Below are 14,846 nucleotides of genomic sequence, written 5' to 3' on the forward strand. Positions count from 1 at the left end.
AGAGGAGCCTGGCAGGCTACAGTCCATTAGGTGTCAAAGTGTCAGACATGACTGAGAGACTAAACCACCACATTATTAAATGGCAATGCATGTAAAGTGCTCAGCACAATGCCTGCTGCCTAATAAGTACTTAGTGCATGTTGTTTTGTAATTACTAATCTTTTAGATTCTAAAGGGCCTACCAGGCATTCAAAAATCATTTTGCTGCATCAATACATACTCTTCTTTATTTATACATACTACAAATATATCCAGCAAGAAGGAACTGCGAAAGGTCCTATGCTAAAGGCATTGGTGACTTTTGGAAGTGTTGCTTCAGGACATCATAAATGCAGAAAGTAAGGTTGAATGAACTCAGGGGCTTAGTCTGAGATAAAGGAAATAAAGTTTGTTGATGACTTCTGAAAAAGAAGCTGAACACAGACAGCTTCTCACTGCCTCCCTGACCATCATCTAACACTGTTTCATCCCCCGAAAGAGAAAGTCTTCAGGAGGCATCTGGGGAAGGCTCCGTCAGGTCCATGCAGGACGCCTGCGTGTCCGCCACCTGCGTGGAGGACAGCCACACTGACCTCCAGCACCCTCGTAAGAAATTCTACTAGGAACAAAGCAGATGAGCTGAGTTTGCAGGAGGTCCGGCCGGGTCTGCTTTCAACCCTGTTGCCAAGTTAGAAAAACGTGTAGAGGAGGGTTCTGGAGGAGCCTCAAGAACAATCCCAAATCTGGAAGTGAGTCTGAAGGAAAGAGTGTGACATCAGAGGAACAGAGGCCACCTCCATGGAGCCCTGCTACCCCGGGGCATCAGTATCACCCAGAGGCATCTGTGCAGGACAGTCGAGGGGAAACGAAGCCACAAAAGAGAGCGCACGAACACCAGGCATCTTCGTGACAGTGACTCCCTCCAGCATTGCTGAGTCCTCCCCACATATCCTGGGCCTCCAGGGAAATGGCAGTCCTGTCTTTGATTATGTGGATGCAGTAGGGATCAGGAATGAGGTCAGGCACAGCAGTGTGAACTTGGAGTAGACATCAGGTCCAAAAGCCCAACATATGGCAAGCTGGAACTGATATGGCCCTGTCCAAAACAAACACACAAACCTTGCAAGGATGAGATTCCTTTGTGAAAAATGATGAAGAATTATTATATTCCCTTCTCTCCCCTAATTGATGCAACAATAACATAAGCTTACTTTAACTATTAAGGCCAACTCCCTTCCCCCAAACTGAGTTCTTTTCTGAAAAATAAAAAAAAGAAAAAAAAATTTTTTTCAATGGAGTGTAGTTGATTTGCAATGTTGTGCTAGCTTCAGGTGTACAACACAGTGTGCACCTTTTTTAAGATTATTTTCCCATGTAGGCCATTACAGAGTATTGAGTAGAGTTCCCTGTGCTATACAGCAGGTTCTTATTAGTTATCTATTTTATATATAAGAGGGTGTATGTCAATCCCAGTCTCCAAATTTATCCCTCCCCTCCCTTATCCCTGGTAACCAGAAGTTTGTTTTTTACATCCATAACTATACTTCTATTTTGTAAATAAGTTCTTTTGTACCTTTTTTATTTTTTAGAATCCATATATAAGCAACGTCATATGATATTTGTTCCCCAGATTTAGTTTTTAGAGAAGTTTGCAAGTTCAAGACATTGCCATATATATGGCAAATATGAGACCCAGTTACACCTTCCCACACTGAAAAATGAAAATAGGGCCTACAAAATTTTAGCAACTGAAAATAAATGATGTAACAAAATTCCTGAGGTGGAAGAACATGTCTATGGAAAGAATTTTCAACAGCAAAAGAAGTCAGTTTTAGCACCATATGTTTTATTATTTCAGTGACATTAAATAAAATAAGAACTTTGTTAGACAGGTGATAAAATATGAAAATAGAAGAAAAGGGACCTAAAACAGTTAAGGAAATATAAAATAATATGGAAAACTGTAAAGTCATAAAGCCACCTGAGAAGCAATAAAGAACAGACAATGAGAAAATGAAGGGTGAAGGAGTGTTTGAGAAGTTCTCATAAGTTGAATAGGAAATGAGTTACACAAAGGTGATGAGAGAGAAGATGATAAATAATGAATGACAAAAATAGATATCCAGTATACCAGATAATTTGCATTCTAAAGAATAATCCAGAAGATGCACTCAACAATTTGATAGAACTTCCCTGACTAAAAAACAAAAACCTGAAAATGTAGATTTCAACTCATCAAGTAATAATCAAAATTAATTAAAAGAGATTTGTACTTAAACATTTCCTGGTAAGAATGTTTAATTTCAAAAACAAAAGAAAAATTTTATAAATGGGAAAAATTACAGGTTACCTACAAAGGTTCTGCAACATTAAATGTTAGAAAAATTTAATGGATAAAGTTATGACCTAAAATGTTCTGTCAAGATGTCATTTACATGAAAACAGAAAGACATTTTCAAATACATACAGATTCTTCTAAAAGGGGGAGTGGGGATAATTTTCTTTAAGAAGTTACTCAAAAAGTGAATTAGGGTTTTAAAAAAACTTAATAGTGATTATGTAAAAGAACTTCCAATGACCATCCAAACCATTTAAGCAAATATGTCTCATTAGTATTTTCATTAAATTTTGAGATGGTATTACATCAACTAATAAGAGCAGTCTGTTATGAGAAAGGAACAGCTGAAAATAAGAAACTTTTGGAGAGAAAATATGCTGTTTCTGAGTATTCAAATTCATTGGAAAAAATGACCACCACAAAGAATATTACAAAAATAAACTCAGCTCATCAGAAGACAGTTTAAGAAACTTTTTCCAGAACTCAAGCAGAAAGAATACAGAGATTAAAATTATGAAACCAGAGGTAAGTAATACAAAGGCATATAAAAATTCCTCAGACATAGAAAAATCCAAAATATATACCACCCACATACCTTTATTTAAAAAAAAAATCACTTGAAAGTATTGACATCAAAATAGAAAACTTTTGTAAATAAAGGATATGAAAAAGACATAATATAAAAGAAATACAAGTAATGGCCCCAGAAAAGTTAATGTCACAGTAATGTTATCAATGAGGTTGTACAGCAAAATATAAAAGTTAAAGAATGGATTCTCAAAAGAGAAAGTGAAAAGTATAAAATTTTTTATGCCACATAGAAAAAATTGCTCATACTATATTCACATATGAAAGTGAAGTCGCTCAGTTGTGTTCGACTCTTTGCGACCCTTGGACTGTAGCCCACCAAGCTCCTCCGTCCATGGGATTCTCCAGGCAAGAATACTGGAGTGGGTTGCCATTTCCTTCTCCAGAGGATCTTTCCAACCCAGGGATTGAACCCAGGTCTCCCGCATTGCAGGCAGATGCTTTAACCTCTGAGCCACCAGGGAAGCCCCAACTGCCCCCTAAAATGTAGTTTACTTTTATCTAGCTTACAAATCAGTCAATCCTAAAGGAAATCAACCCTGAATATTCACTGGAAGGACTGATGCTGAAGCTGAAGCTCCAGTACTTTGGTCACTTAATGTGAAGAGCCGACTCACTGGAAAAGATCATGATTCAAGAGTCAGGCACAACTCAGAGCCACCGCCAGTTCTCTCCTTCCTATGGCTGTGTGCTTGAAGGGGGCTCATTGTGTCCTTGTGGCTTGCACGTGAAGGGTGACTGACTTTTCTGGCATCCATAGTACCATACCTTGTCTTGTCACGGTCACCTGGTGTTCATCCACAGATCACATTGCTGGCTTTGACAGTGGCCTTTCAGGCTTATCACATCTTGCTTTCAGACAACTCACTAGTTTTCTGTTCTCTTAACAACAATTCTGTGTTGAATTTGCACCAAATGTACCAAAACTTGATATCAGAAATATCTTTAGACTTTTCTTGCTCTGTGTGTGTGTGTGTATTGGAAAAGGTAAATTAGTGGAGGTGAAAGGATTGCATATTTTGGTCTAGTATCTTCCTGAGCATTCACGAGAAAAACACAGTTTAGTTTACATCTTGACACAGTATTTGTGCATTATATACCTACGCATAGTTGACTGAAAGTTTCACATAACATGACTTTCTGTCATGGTATGCAATATATTCTGATATTTCTATTCTATTTCATTTTTATTAACTGTTGGCAACATCCCACCAAACTGATTTCCCAAATCACTAATAGGTTGCATTCCACAGCATAAAAGTCATTGCTGTCATAGCCTTCAGTGAGGTGGACTAACAAGGAAATTCCTTACAAGTCAGTACAGTGGGGCTGGGGCCTCCAGACACAGATAGGAGCAGGGTGGATACAGTGTTCAGTGGCTTGATTTGGGTCTGCACTGAAGACATTGGAGGAGGGTAAGAGTTGCTATCAGCTTTTAGAGTTCATGACTCCAGCCAATCAGAAGAGGACAAGAGCTGAAGCTCTGGGCTCCAGCCAATTAGGGTGCAGGGAGGCTAGGAGGAAGAAGGGCCAAGGAAGAAGTGGAGTGGGGTAGGGGGTGGGAGGGGGGATACAAGTGAACGTGGGGCCAGAATTAATTGCCTGTTCTGCTCAGTGGCGCCGGAGGCTGCCCTAGCCTTGCAGGATTAGCTGGGGACCTGGTGGGTCACTGAGGACATGAATGACTTCAGCTGGGTGGGGCTGAAGAAAAGCAGGACCTGACAGACAGTTTTATAATTTCCATCCTTACTGGGACTCTGCTCTTCCAGGACTAAAACACTCCTGGGTGATGTTTCCAACTGTGAGCTCTCTTTATTTCCCTTTCATTTCACTCTGACCCTTATGCCAAGGAGAGGACAATTTAAACTCAATTTGGTCCACTTGATTCTTTCTGACTGGTTTGATCTGTGGCTAATGGAAAGAACTTGTGTTTTTAAAGGAGCTCAACCACAGGGAGGTTTGGAAACTCCCATAAACACAAAAGAATGTGTTTCAGAAACAAATCAGAATGACACCCAGGGTTCTTCTTTTGCTCTTACTCTTTGCATATGAGATCCTTGAAAGTAACTGAGCAGTCATCTGAGGGCCAGGTCAAGTTCCATGCAAACCCCTCTCTGCGAACACACAGTGAATACACAAGATGTACTGACTTTCTTATCAGGCTCCAAACCTTGGAGAGGGCCTAGAAAAACAAAAATAAGTAAGGAGCCCTGGAGCTGCTCCCAGCAGTTACCTTCTCAAGGGACCAGTGGCTTTGCCTCCTTGTGGTCTGGGGAACCCTTCTGAAAGCCAAGCAGAAAGTGGTGTGAAGAGGAGGTGACTGATTTTGAGTGGATCCAGATATAGTAAGTGAATCTTCAAGCACTGAACTCTGTAGGACTGTGTTCAAGCAGAATTCCCTGGGAGGCTACTTGAATTCCAAATTTTGTTGAGATATATATTTGTGGAGCCAAAGCATGAGCTCCTAAGAAGGGACCTGAATTCTCTACAGCATCTTGATACCCAGTTGGCCCACGGAAATCTTCAGGGGCTAGATTTGCATGAGTTAGAATTTAGTTGAGGCAAATATCTGGGACATTTTACATCCACTGACTTGGATAAAGCATGGATATTTCAACTCTTTGACTATAGTTTGTCAGCAATTGTATGTTAAAAACAATTCTAAAAACAAAATCCACAACAGAGTTCAGTGGAACCTTAAAGAGCCTCTTGATGAAGTGAAAGGAGAGTGAAAAAGTTGGTTTCAAACTCAACATTTAGAAAACTAAGATTATGGCATCTGGTCCCATCACTTCATGGCAAATAGATGGGGAAGAAATGGAAAGAGTGACAAACTTTATTTATTTATTTATTTGGGGGGGAGCTCCAAAATCAGTGCAGATGGTGAGTACAGCCATGAAATTAAAAGACGCTTGCTCCTTGGAATAAAAGTTATGACCTATCTAGACAGCATATTAAAAAGCAGAGACATTACTTTGCCAACAAAGGTCCGTCTAGTCAAGGCTATGGTTTTTCCAGTAGTCATGTATGGATGTGAGAGTTGGACAATAAAGAAAGCTGAGTGCTGAAGAATTGATGCTTTTGAACTTGTGGTGTTGGAGAAGACTTTTGAGAGTCCCTTGGACTGCAAGATCAAACCAGTCAATCCTAAAGGAAATCAGTCCTGAATATTCATTGGAAGGACTGATGCTGAAGCTGAAACTCCAATACTTTGGCCACCTGACGCGAAGAACTGACTCATTTAAAAAGACCCTGATGCTGGGAAAGATTGAAGACGGGAGGAGAACGGACGTCAGGGGATGAGATCGTTGGATGGCATCGCTGACTCAATGGACATGAGTATGGGTTAACTCCGGGAGTTGGTGATGGACAGGGAGGCCTGGCGTGCTGCAGTCCATGGGGTCACAAGGAGTCGGACAGAACTGAGCAACTGAACTGACTGAGGCAGGACTTTTTGTTTCTACCCTGGGGCTTTGGTAACCATGGCTAGATGAGCCATTATTGAAGAGAACATCAGGGCTCCCATAGCTGGGATGTTAAGATCAGTAATTCTTGAACAGTCTGGCATGATAAATGAGATATTTAACACATTGTAGGGTGGAGAGAAGCTGCCCCAACCAACACCTTACTTCTCCTGGCTGTGACCAGAAGTCCACTTGGGTCCTCAAGCTTGAAAAGAAGCCATGTTGGAACATGGACACACCATCTTGGGCTTACTCTGGGAGTATCTACTAGTTTAGATTCCAAACCAGAAAATCAGTTCACACGGCAAAGTACAGGAGAGACATGCATGATTTAACAGAAAGTCCAAACAGAATAAAAAACCCAGTGTATCTGTCCCCATGAGAGAAGGGCAGGAGTCTGGTTCAGGGGGGGGTAGTTTCAAGATCCTCCATGGATGAAGTAGTTAAGAGTTCAGAGTTAGGAGTCCAGTTGTAGACAGTGGGTGGTGGTGAGGCAGGGGAAAGGACCATGGTACCAGGCAGGGAAGCCCCTTCCTCCTGGGGATTTCGGTTAAAGAGAAATGAGCTGCATGCCCAACAAGCTTGCCTCCATGTTAAAACCATAAGGAGCTGCCATGGGACTATTTCCTTCTCTAAGTGGTTATTTGATCTTGGGGAGCACAGAGCATGAATATGTGGGTTAAGAAGGGTCAGTCCTGAGGACTAGAAGGATTCCAAGGTGCAGACTTACATAATCCTATATTCCTATGCCGCTTTAGTAGCTGAGGCCCCTTGGGGTCCCATGTAACAGAAGAGAAGACAAAGTCAGTGTTGTTCCCAGAATCTTTAAATGTTATGTTTACCCTCAGTGCTGGAGGGAATAGGCTATGCACATCTCAAGGGTGTCCCAGAGGGGATATATTTTGGTCAAGGCTTATATAATTGTGTAAAGAATGATCATGAGTACATATGAAACAACAAACTTCGACAGTAACAGGACAGTTATTAGTATAGTTGGGACAGGAGAAGCAAGCCTGTCAATATCCCCTTACCTCTTGTTTTATCTTATTTTCTTCTTGAGAAAATACAGCACCTGCCCATTGGCAAGAAAGTGTTCCAGATGGATTTGGAATTTTCTCAACACTCCAGAATATTTCTTGGATCTTTCCTTATATCTAACATCTAGAAATCAAAGATGAGTACCAACAGTTTCTAAATTTTACATGTCAATCAGATAGAGGAATAGTGCAAATGAAATATTTTAAGACAAAAGAAAGTGTGAATTAACAGTGGGTGATCCTTTGTAATAAGTGTGTATATATGTGCAGTCTCTTCAGTTGTGTCTGACTCTTTGTGACCCTATGGACTGTAGCCCACCAGGCTTCTCTGTCCATGGGATTCTCCAGGCAGGAATACTGAAGTGGGTTGCCATACCCTCCTCCAGGGAATCTTCCTAACCCAGGGATCCAACCCGTGTCTCTTATGTCTCCTGTGTTGGCAGGCAGATTCTTTACCACTAGCGCCATTTGTAATAAGTAAAAGAATGCAAATGATTTGTGCTCAATTCTTGAGGACGAAAAACTGCTAACACAAAAAGGATTTACTTGAGACCCCTGCTTCTTTAGTAGTCAGCCAAGAATAGGCCCCCCAACTCTAGTTCACGTCCCTACTTCAACTCTTTACCTCCCTTCCCAGTTTAATTCCCTTGCTATAGGACTTCTCTACTGATGAGAAAATCAGATATGGGATGGAGGAACTGTGGGGATTCCTCTCTAGTCATTAGGTATCTTACCCTACTCCTCAGTGACCAAAATTTCAGATGATACTTGTCCGGGTCATAACACAGCATTGCAAAACACGGTATTGCATTTCAGCAGCGGGCACAGATGACCAGTGTTCAAGGAGATCTCTTGATTCTAGTGAAAGAGTTGTAGAATTTTAAGTAGACTGTGGTTAATAGTCACGTGGTGGCTCTTCTGAAGCACATACACAGCACTGAGCCAGATCTGCCAGACCCTCACTAAGATCCCCCAGGACCAGAGCATCTACCCTTTGGCTGAAGAAAGGGAATCAGGACCAGTCTTTGAGATTTTAAATATACAACTGAAACATGTCCAAGAGGATGGCTGGGGTTCTAATGAAAAACGTTCCAAAGCTTTAAAAGTCCTAGGGCTGGGATATGCTCTTCTGGTGAGCTATTGGGAGACTCCCAGTTGCATTAAACTCAGAGATATACCATTGGTTAGATAGGCCCATTCATTGAGGACCTGTACCCTAGAATCATTGGCCCCTCTGGGAAGGCTCCTTGGGATCACATAGGGTCACAGGAATTGTCTGGAGCTATTTGAGTCTCAGGCCTGAGACGCTCATCCAAACAAGGCCAGAAGCCAGGACCAGCTGGCAAAAGATCAGGAGGCATCCATGAGCAATAGAGACGTCTCCCCATGCTCTTCTTCCTTCCTTCCATCCAACCAGTAGGTAGATGCTGGGGAGGCAAATATCCTTCACATTCTTACAATGGAGGCTTGAAGAAAAAAAGTGATGGCAACCCAGTATCAGAGGATGATGACAGAGATGGACACAGTGCCCTGAGATCCCGGGGCAAGAGCAGTGAGCCCCATCTGTGTTGGTCGAAGGCAGCAGGCAGAGATCAAGTTGGGTCTTACAGATGAGTAAGAGTTTGCCAGTGTGGACATTGTGTCTCAAGCAGAGAGAATGTATAAAGGCTGAGAAGCTGGAATAGAAAGTTTTACTGGAAAAGGTTTATTTTCTCCTTCTGCATCTCCCCAACTCCCCACTTCTCAACCCTGTAGGCTTTATGCTGCTGCCCCCCAAAACTACTTGCTTTTCCCCAAACAAAGCATTTCTGGATTTATTAGAGGAGGAGTTGAATATTTTTTCAAATGCTGATTTACCATCCTTCAAGGGATTGCCTGTTCTGATCCTTTGTCTATTTTTGTTTTGTTTGCCTTGTTAACATTTACTTGTACCAATTATTTACATATACTGGACACTAATCTTTTGCCATTTATTTTTGTGGCAAACATCTCTCAATCTCTTCCTCATCTTTGCCTTTGTCATCCTTATCTTTTGTCATCCAGAATTTCACACTTATAATAGTCATAATGATTCTTTTTGTAAAGAACAATTCCTCCTTTTTGTATTTGGTTGAGGGAACTCTTCACTACCCTGATGACATAAAAATCTTCTATAATTCACCCAATGGATTGAAAGTTTTGTTTTTCCTATTAGGTTTTAGTACACCTAGGGTTATATTTGGTATGAGATGGTGATCTGATTGGTTGTTTCCAATTAGAAATCCATTGTCATAGCAATGACATGGAAGGGTTTGTTCTCCCTCCACAATTTGAATCACCTCTTTCACTATGTATTATAGCAAGACCTTACATACATTGAGGTGTGGATGTAGTTTTCCATTTTACTCCATTGGGTCTACTCTTACATATGTGTATGGGGTTGTTATATTTGATAGGGCAGGCTTTCCAACTTTGTTCTTTTTCATTATTACCTTGATTACTTTTATAACTTTAATCTTCATTTCATTTTTGAAGTCAGTTTTTGAGTTTGACAAAACATTTTTTCAGAATTTTTCCTAGAATTGAAGTTACAGGTTAACTTGGAGAACTTCCATATCCTTATGATACGTAATCTTGCAGTGTTTGACCATAACGTATTGTATCACTTCTGTTCAGATCAGACAGACATATCATTACTAGATGTGGGGCAGAAAAAAATAGACTTTACTCATAAAGGTGGAATACACTTAACCATAATGAGAATTCCTAGACATATTGAATCACAGAAAAAAAGGCATAAAATTTACTTTGCACAGATTCATCTTAAAGATCTATAAAATAGTCTGAAACAAAAATAACAATAACTTTCTGGAAGTTAAAATTAAGGTAGATGAGCACATAAAAATAAAGGCTATCTGAAACCAGTGGAAAATGTTTTCAGTACAAAATGTCAGAGTCAAAAAAGGAAACCTCAACAATTATGACAGGCAGAAATGCAGAGCTCAGCTGAAACAGATCCTTAATAAAAGGAAAAGAACATTGAGTCTACAGAAGAGTACGTTAAAATAGAAAAAGTTACTATGAAGTCAGTGCAACAGACTGAGTATGAGCACTATGAAAAATACTTATAAGCTGAATTGAAGCAGTAGTAAGTGGTATCAGTGAAACAGAAGTCAACTGTGGGAAATAAGCCCATTTCCAAATCTAAAGTGCTATGATTCCATATGTCTTAGAGAAAGCTTCCCTCTTTTTTTTTCAGTAAAAGGATCCCTTTTAATGATGAGGGGCTGTATCATTTTTCTTCTTTTAAGTATTAGTATGACTAGTTACATTCAGTTCAGTTCAGTTCAGTAGCTCAGTCGTGTCCGACTCTTTGCGACCCCATGAATCGCAGCACGCCAGGCCTCCCTGTCCATCACCAACTCCCGGAGTTCACTCAGACTCACGTCCATCCAGTCGATGTTGCCATCCAGCCATCTCATCCTCCGTCGTCCCCTTTTCCTCCTGCCCCCAATCCCTCCCAGCATCAGTCTTTTCCAATGAGTCAACTGTTTGCATGAGGTGGCCAAATACTGGATCCTTAAATTTTGAACTATCAATATCTTACTGAAATAAATAACCAATTAACTAATTAGCATTCTTTTGAATTCCTGCTGGATTTGTTTTGCTAATATTTTTTTAGAGACTTTGAATCAGTATTTACCAGTGAATTTTGACTCTTTTGAGGAGTGGAATTTGTTTTTCTTTGTCTATTTGGGCATGTAGTTTGTGCCAATTTCATTTGAATGAATTGGAATACTATTTCCTCTCTAATCAGAGCAATAAATTGCACAAAAATAACTATTCCTTAAAGCTGTGAAACTAACCTGTGAATCTGGCTGGGCCCAGGAATTTTTTGACATATGAGTGTATAGAGTAGGGGTGGTAAGGAGTCGGAGGTGGAGTGAAGAGAGTTCTTAACCAAAGTTTCTCAGAATTCTAAAATTAAGTCTAAGCATCCTTTCAGGTAATTTCCAAAGTTATGGAAGTTTCAGATGGTGAGCCCTGTTAAAGGATAGATCAACTGTAAAAGAATAGAATATATGACACAAGGTAAAGACAAATGAACACCTGATTAAGTCATATCTGCTTTATTTCCCTAGGTCAGGAAGTGTGCTGCACCACTGGAATGAAATCTATTACTTTGTGGAACAGTTGGCTCATAAATTCATCAGGTGAGAAATATGTAGTTCTCAGCCATAAGTAAACGCAGCCTATGTTTGCTATTCTAATTACTGACTAGTTTGGGGGTGCTTTTTGACAAAGGTAGAATCTCAGACCTTAGAAGAGAAACTTGCCTTTGTTTTTATCTTTGCCACATATTAGACTATTTTGTTTGTTTTTGTTTTGTTTTTAAATAGAATAACTTGACTATGTGTTTTCAAGAGGAACCCAATTTGGTTATAAGAGCAACATTTGAACTTTCTTCCTCTCTTGTCAAATAATATCCTTCTAGAAGGATCATTAACATTTTCTTTCACAGTGCATTATGCTGGAGAAATTGGCTCATCCCAGCTGGACCCATGTGCATGGTGTAAGGTCACCTTACACCTTATGGAGTGTAAAGTGACCAATTCATCCCAGTTTGCCCAGAACCTCCTGGGTTTTTGCATTGAAAGTTTCATACCCTGGGAGCTCTCCTCAATCCTGGGCAAAGCACCATGCTTGTTCAGCCTGGCTATGTGCCCTATGGGATAGAATGCTCTGAGCATTCTCAACTATATGTCCAAGAGAGGACAATGAAATTTTGAACATCGGCACTGTAAACGTTGCAGGGGTCTTAGCAGTCCGGTAAATGTAGACTCCACTAGTAAAAGAAAGGAGGTCATTTTACCCTCTTTGGGTGCAGCTGCCAAATGACAACACAACTATCATAGCGTTCACCTATATGCTAGAATTTAAACCAGGTGTCCAGGTCTATGGTAAAAATTGTTCTGGGTGTTGTAAATTTGAAAGCAACTCCGCTTCTGCTTGGTGGCCTCTGTTGAGTCTTCCAGCCAATGTGAGTAGCCATATACATCTTCTGTAAGATTTTTTTTTTTTTTTTAACTCAGGAGACAAGTTGTCCTCTGAGACCAGGGTACTGATAAATGTGTTCCCTGCAAATTCACCTGCTGGTCTCCACATGTACCCATCTGCCTGACCAGAGGGAGCAGGTTAAGGGGTGTCCTCTCTATGATGCCAAAAATTGAAAACTAGAGCAAGTAGCATATAAGCCCAGATGAATGGAGAAAACAGAAGCTGGGAGGAGATGGAGAGGAAAAATAGGGGGAAAGGAGAGAAACAAAATATTTAAGAGACTCATAGAAGCTTAGAATTGAAAGGAATAACTTTCCAAGCTATCCTAAAAGCTACCCGCTAACTGCCAGCTTGAAAAGCTCTAGTTTCTAGAGAAGCTGCTGCCTTTTGAGGCAAATACAAACCCAATAGTTGGACAGTTCCAGTTTCCTTTTGTCATTGACCCATAATGTCCCTTCCTACACTCTCATCCAGGAGTGATATAAAACAAATCTACCTCCAGACACTTGGGAGTATCTGCTATGTTTCATGGAGAAGGCAATGGCACCCCACTCCAGTACTCTTGCCTGGAGAATCCCATGGACAGAGGAGCCTGGTGGGCTGCAGTCCATGGGGTCGCTAAGAGTCGGATACGACTGAGAGACTTCACTTTGACTTTTAACTTTGATGCATTGGAGAAGGAAATGGCAACCCACTCCAGTATTCTTGCCTAGAGAATCCCAGGGATGGGGGAGCCTGGTGGGCTGCCTTCTATGGGGTCGCACAGAGTCGGACACAACTGAAGCGACTTAGCAGCAGCAGCAGCTATGTTTCTATTTGCTCTGATGATTTTCTGTTTCCTCTAAAGCAAAGGAGTCTCCTGAAAAAAGATTTGAAGTTAGACAGATATGGAGTTGCATCCAAGCTCCACTGGGCAACCAAAGCAACTGACTCACCTTGGTTGAACCTCAGTTTACATGTGAAAATTATAAGAGAAAATGTGCTCAAAGCAACAAACCCAGCACCTGACTTAGAGTGGGCACTCCACACTTCTCTTCCCCAGTTCCTTCAGCACCTCCAGACACTTTGCTATTTTAGATTCAAAGAAATTAGAGGTAGGGATTGAGGAAACTAAGAGACCATTTAATCCAGGTCTGTTTGTTTTATAGACAAAGAAACTAAGAATCAGAGTAGTTGATATGGCTTAATCCAGACCAGGAGCCACTTTCCTGGTTGGTTGGTTTGTTTTGTTTTTTTTGGCTGTGCCATGAGGCATGTGAGATCTTAGTTCCCCAACCGGGGTTCGAACTGATGTGGAGGCATGGACTCCTAACCACTGGACCACCAGGGAGTTTCCACCTTCCTTTCATTGTCTCCTCTGGTCCTCTTTGGCTATGGACCCCCATCAAAATGTGGCACCAGGACACTGCTGCCATGCAGACTCCAAAAGGAGGAACTGTCTTTTGTTAACTGCTGCAGTCCCAGGGCCTCCAATAGTGCCCAACATACAGTACATGCTCATTCAATACCATAACTTTTCACCATATTCTTTAAACCCTCATACTACACCTCATACCCATCACTCTTGGCAAAGAACTTCACCGGCTGTTTCACCAAAAGCCCAGAGAATAGCAGGCAAGGGATTACCTCTTATTCTAATCCTCCTCTTAGAAGATATATTCATGCCTTCCCATTGTCTCTGAGATTCAAGTATCCCCTTTATTTAACGCCAGTCTTTTCACATTAGTCCATTTTATCCCATCGTCTCCAATATTCTCCCAGGTCTTTGTTTCTTTCTTGTATTTTTCTCTACCTTTCCTCTGGCTCCATTTCCATTGCCAATAGATAAAATCTCATTAAAAAAAATGAATTTCCTGGTCCTGTCTTCCTATAGAGGCTACCTTAATTCTTTCCCAGTTTCTCACTAAAATATCCTTAAAGACTGTCTGGCTCCATCGTTACTTCTCATTTATTCCTTAACCCATGCCCGTCTGCCTTTATCCCCACCCTTATATCTGCTTACTCTCACCACAATCCCAAAGTGATGGTCAATAGGAAAAACCCATTGAGAGCCATGCAGTGCTTGCTCTGCTGGTTAGAGACACTTCATTGGATTCAGATTTATCTCTCCTTGAAATCCTGTCCGTCACTGACTTCTGGCTCACCTTTCATCCACTGACCGGAGCCAGGCCTTTAAATGTTGGTGTTGGTTCTAGGTTTGGCCTCTTCCCATCTCCCTGCTGACACTCTGAACAATTTTACTCACATTAGTATGCTGAGAATTCCCAAATTATGTCTTCAGCCCAGACTCATATACCAGTTACTGTTTGGAGACCTACATTTCCCGCATTTCAAATTCGTTCTTTCCAGAGCTTAATAATTCTCTATAAGGTAGGCAGTATAACATGGTGGTGAAGAACCCAA

The 14,846-nt window shown here is 41.0% G+C and overlaps 1 protein-coding gene across 1 annotated transcript in view; it reads left to right on the top strand.

Moving 5' to 3' along the window:
- Positions 1-14,846, top strand: part of ANTXR1 (ANTXR cell adhesion molecule 1) — a 263,047-nt gene that overhangs the window by 15,174 nt on the left and 233,027 nt on the right. The window contains exon 2 of the mRNA XM_040224080.1: positions 11,528-11,599. Within this exon, the coding sequence (XP_040080014.1) occupies positions 11,528-11,599 (72 nt within the window). The remainder of the gene's footprint in view (positions 1-11,527; positions 11,600-14,846) is intronic.

The sequence above is a fragment of the Oryx dammah genome, unplaced genomic scaffold (genome assembly GCF_014754425.2).
Source record: "Oryx dammah isolate SB20612 unplaced genomic scaffold, SCBI_Odam_1.1 HiC_scaffold_25, whole genome shotgun sequence".
NCBI classification, from domain to species: Eukaryota; Metazoa; Chordata; class Mammalia; order Artiodactyla; family Bovidae; genus Oryx; species Oryx dammah.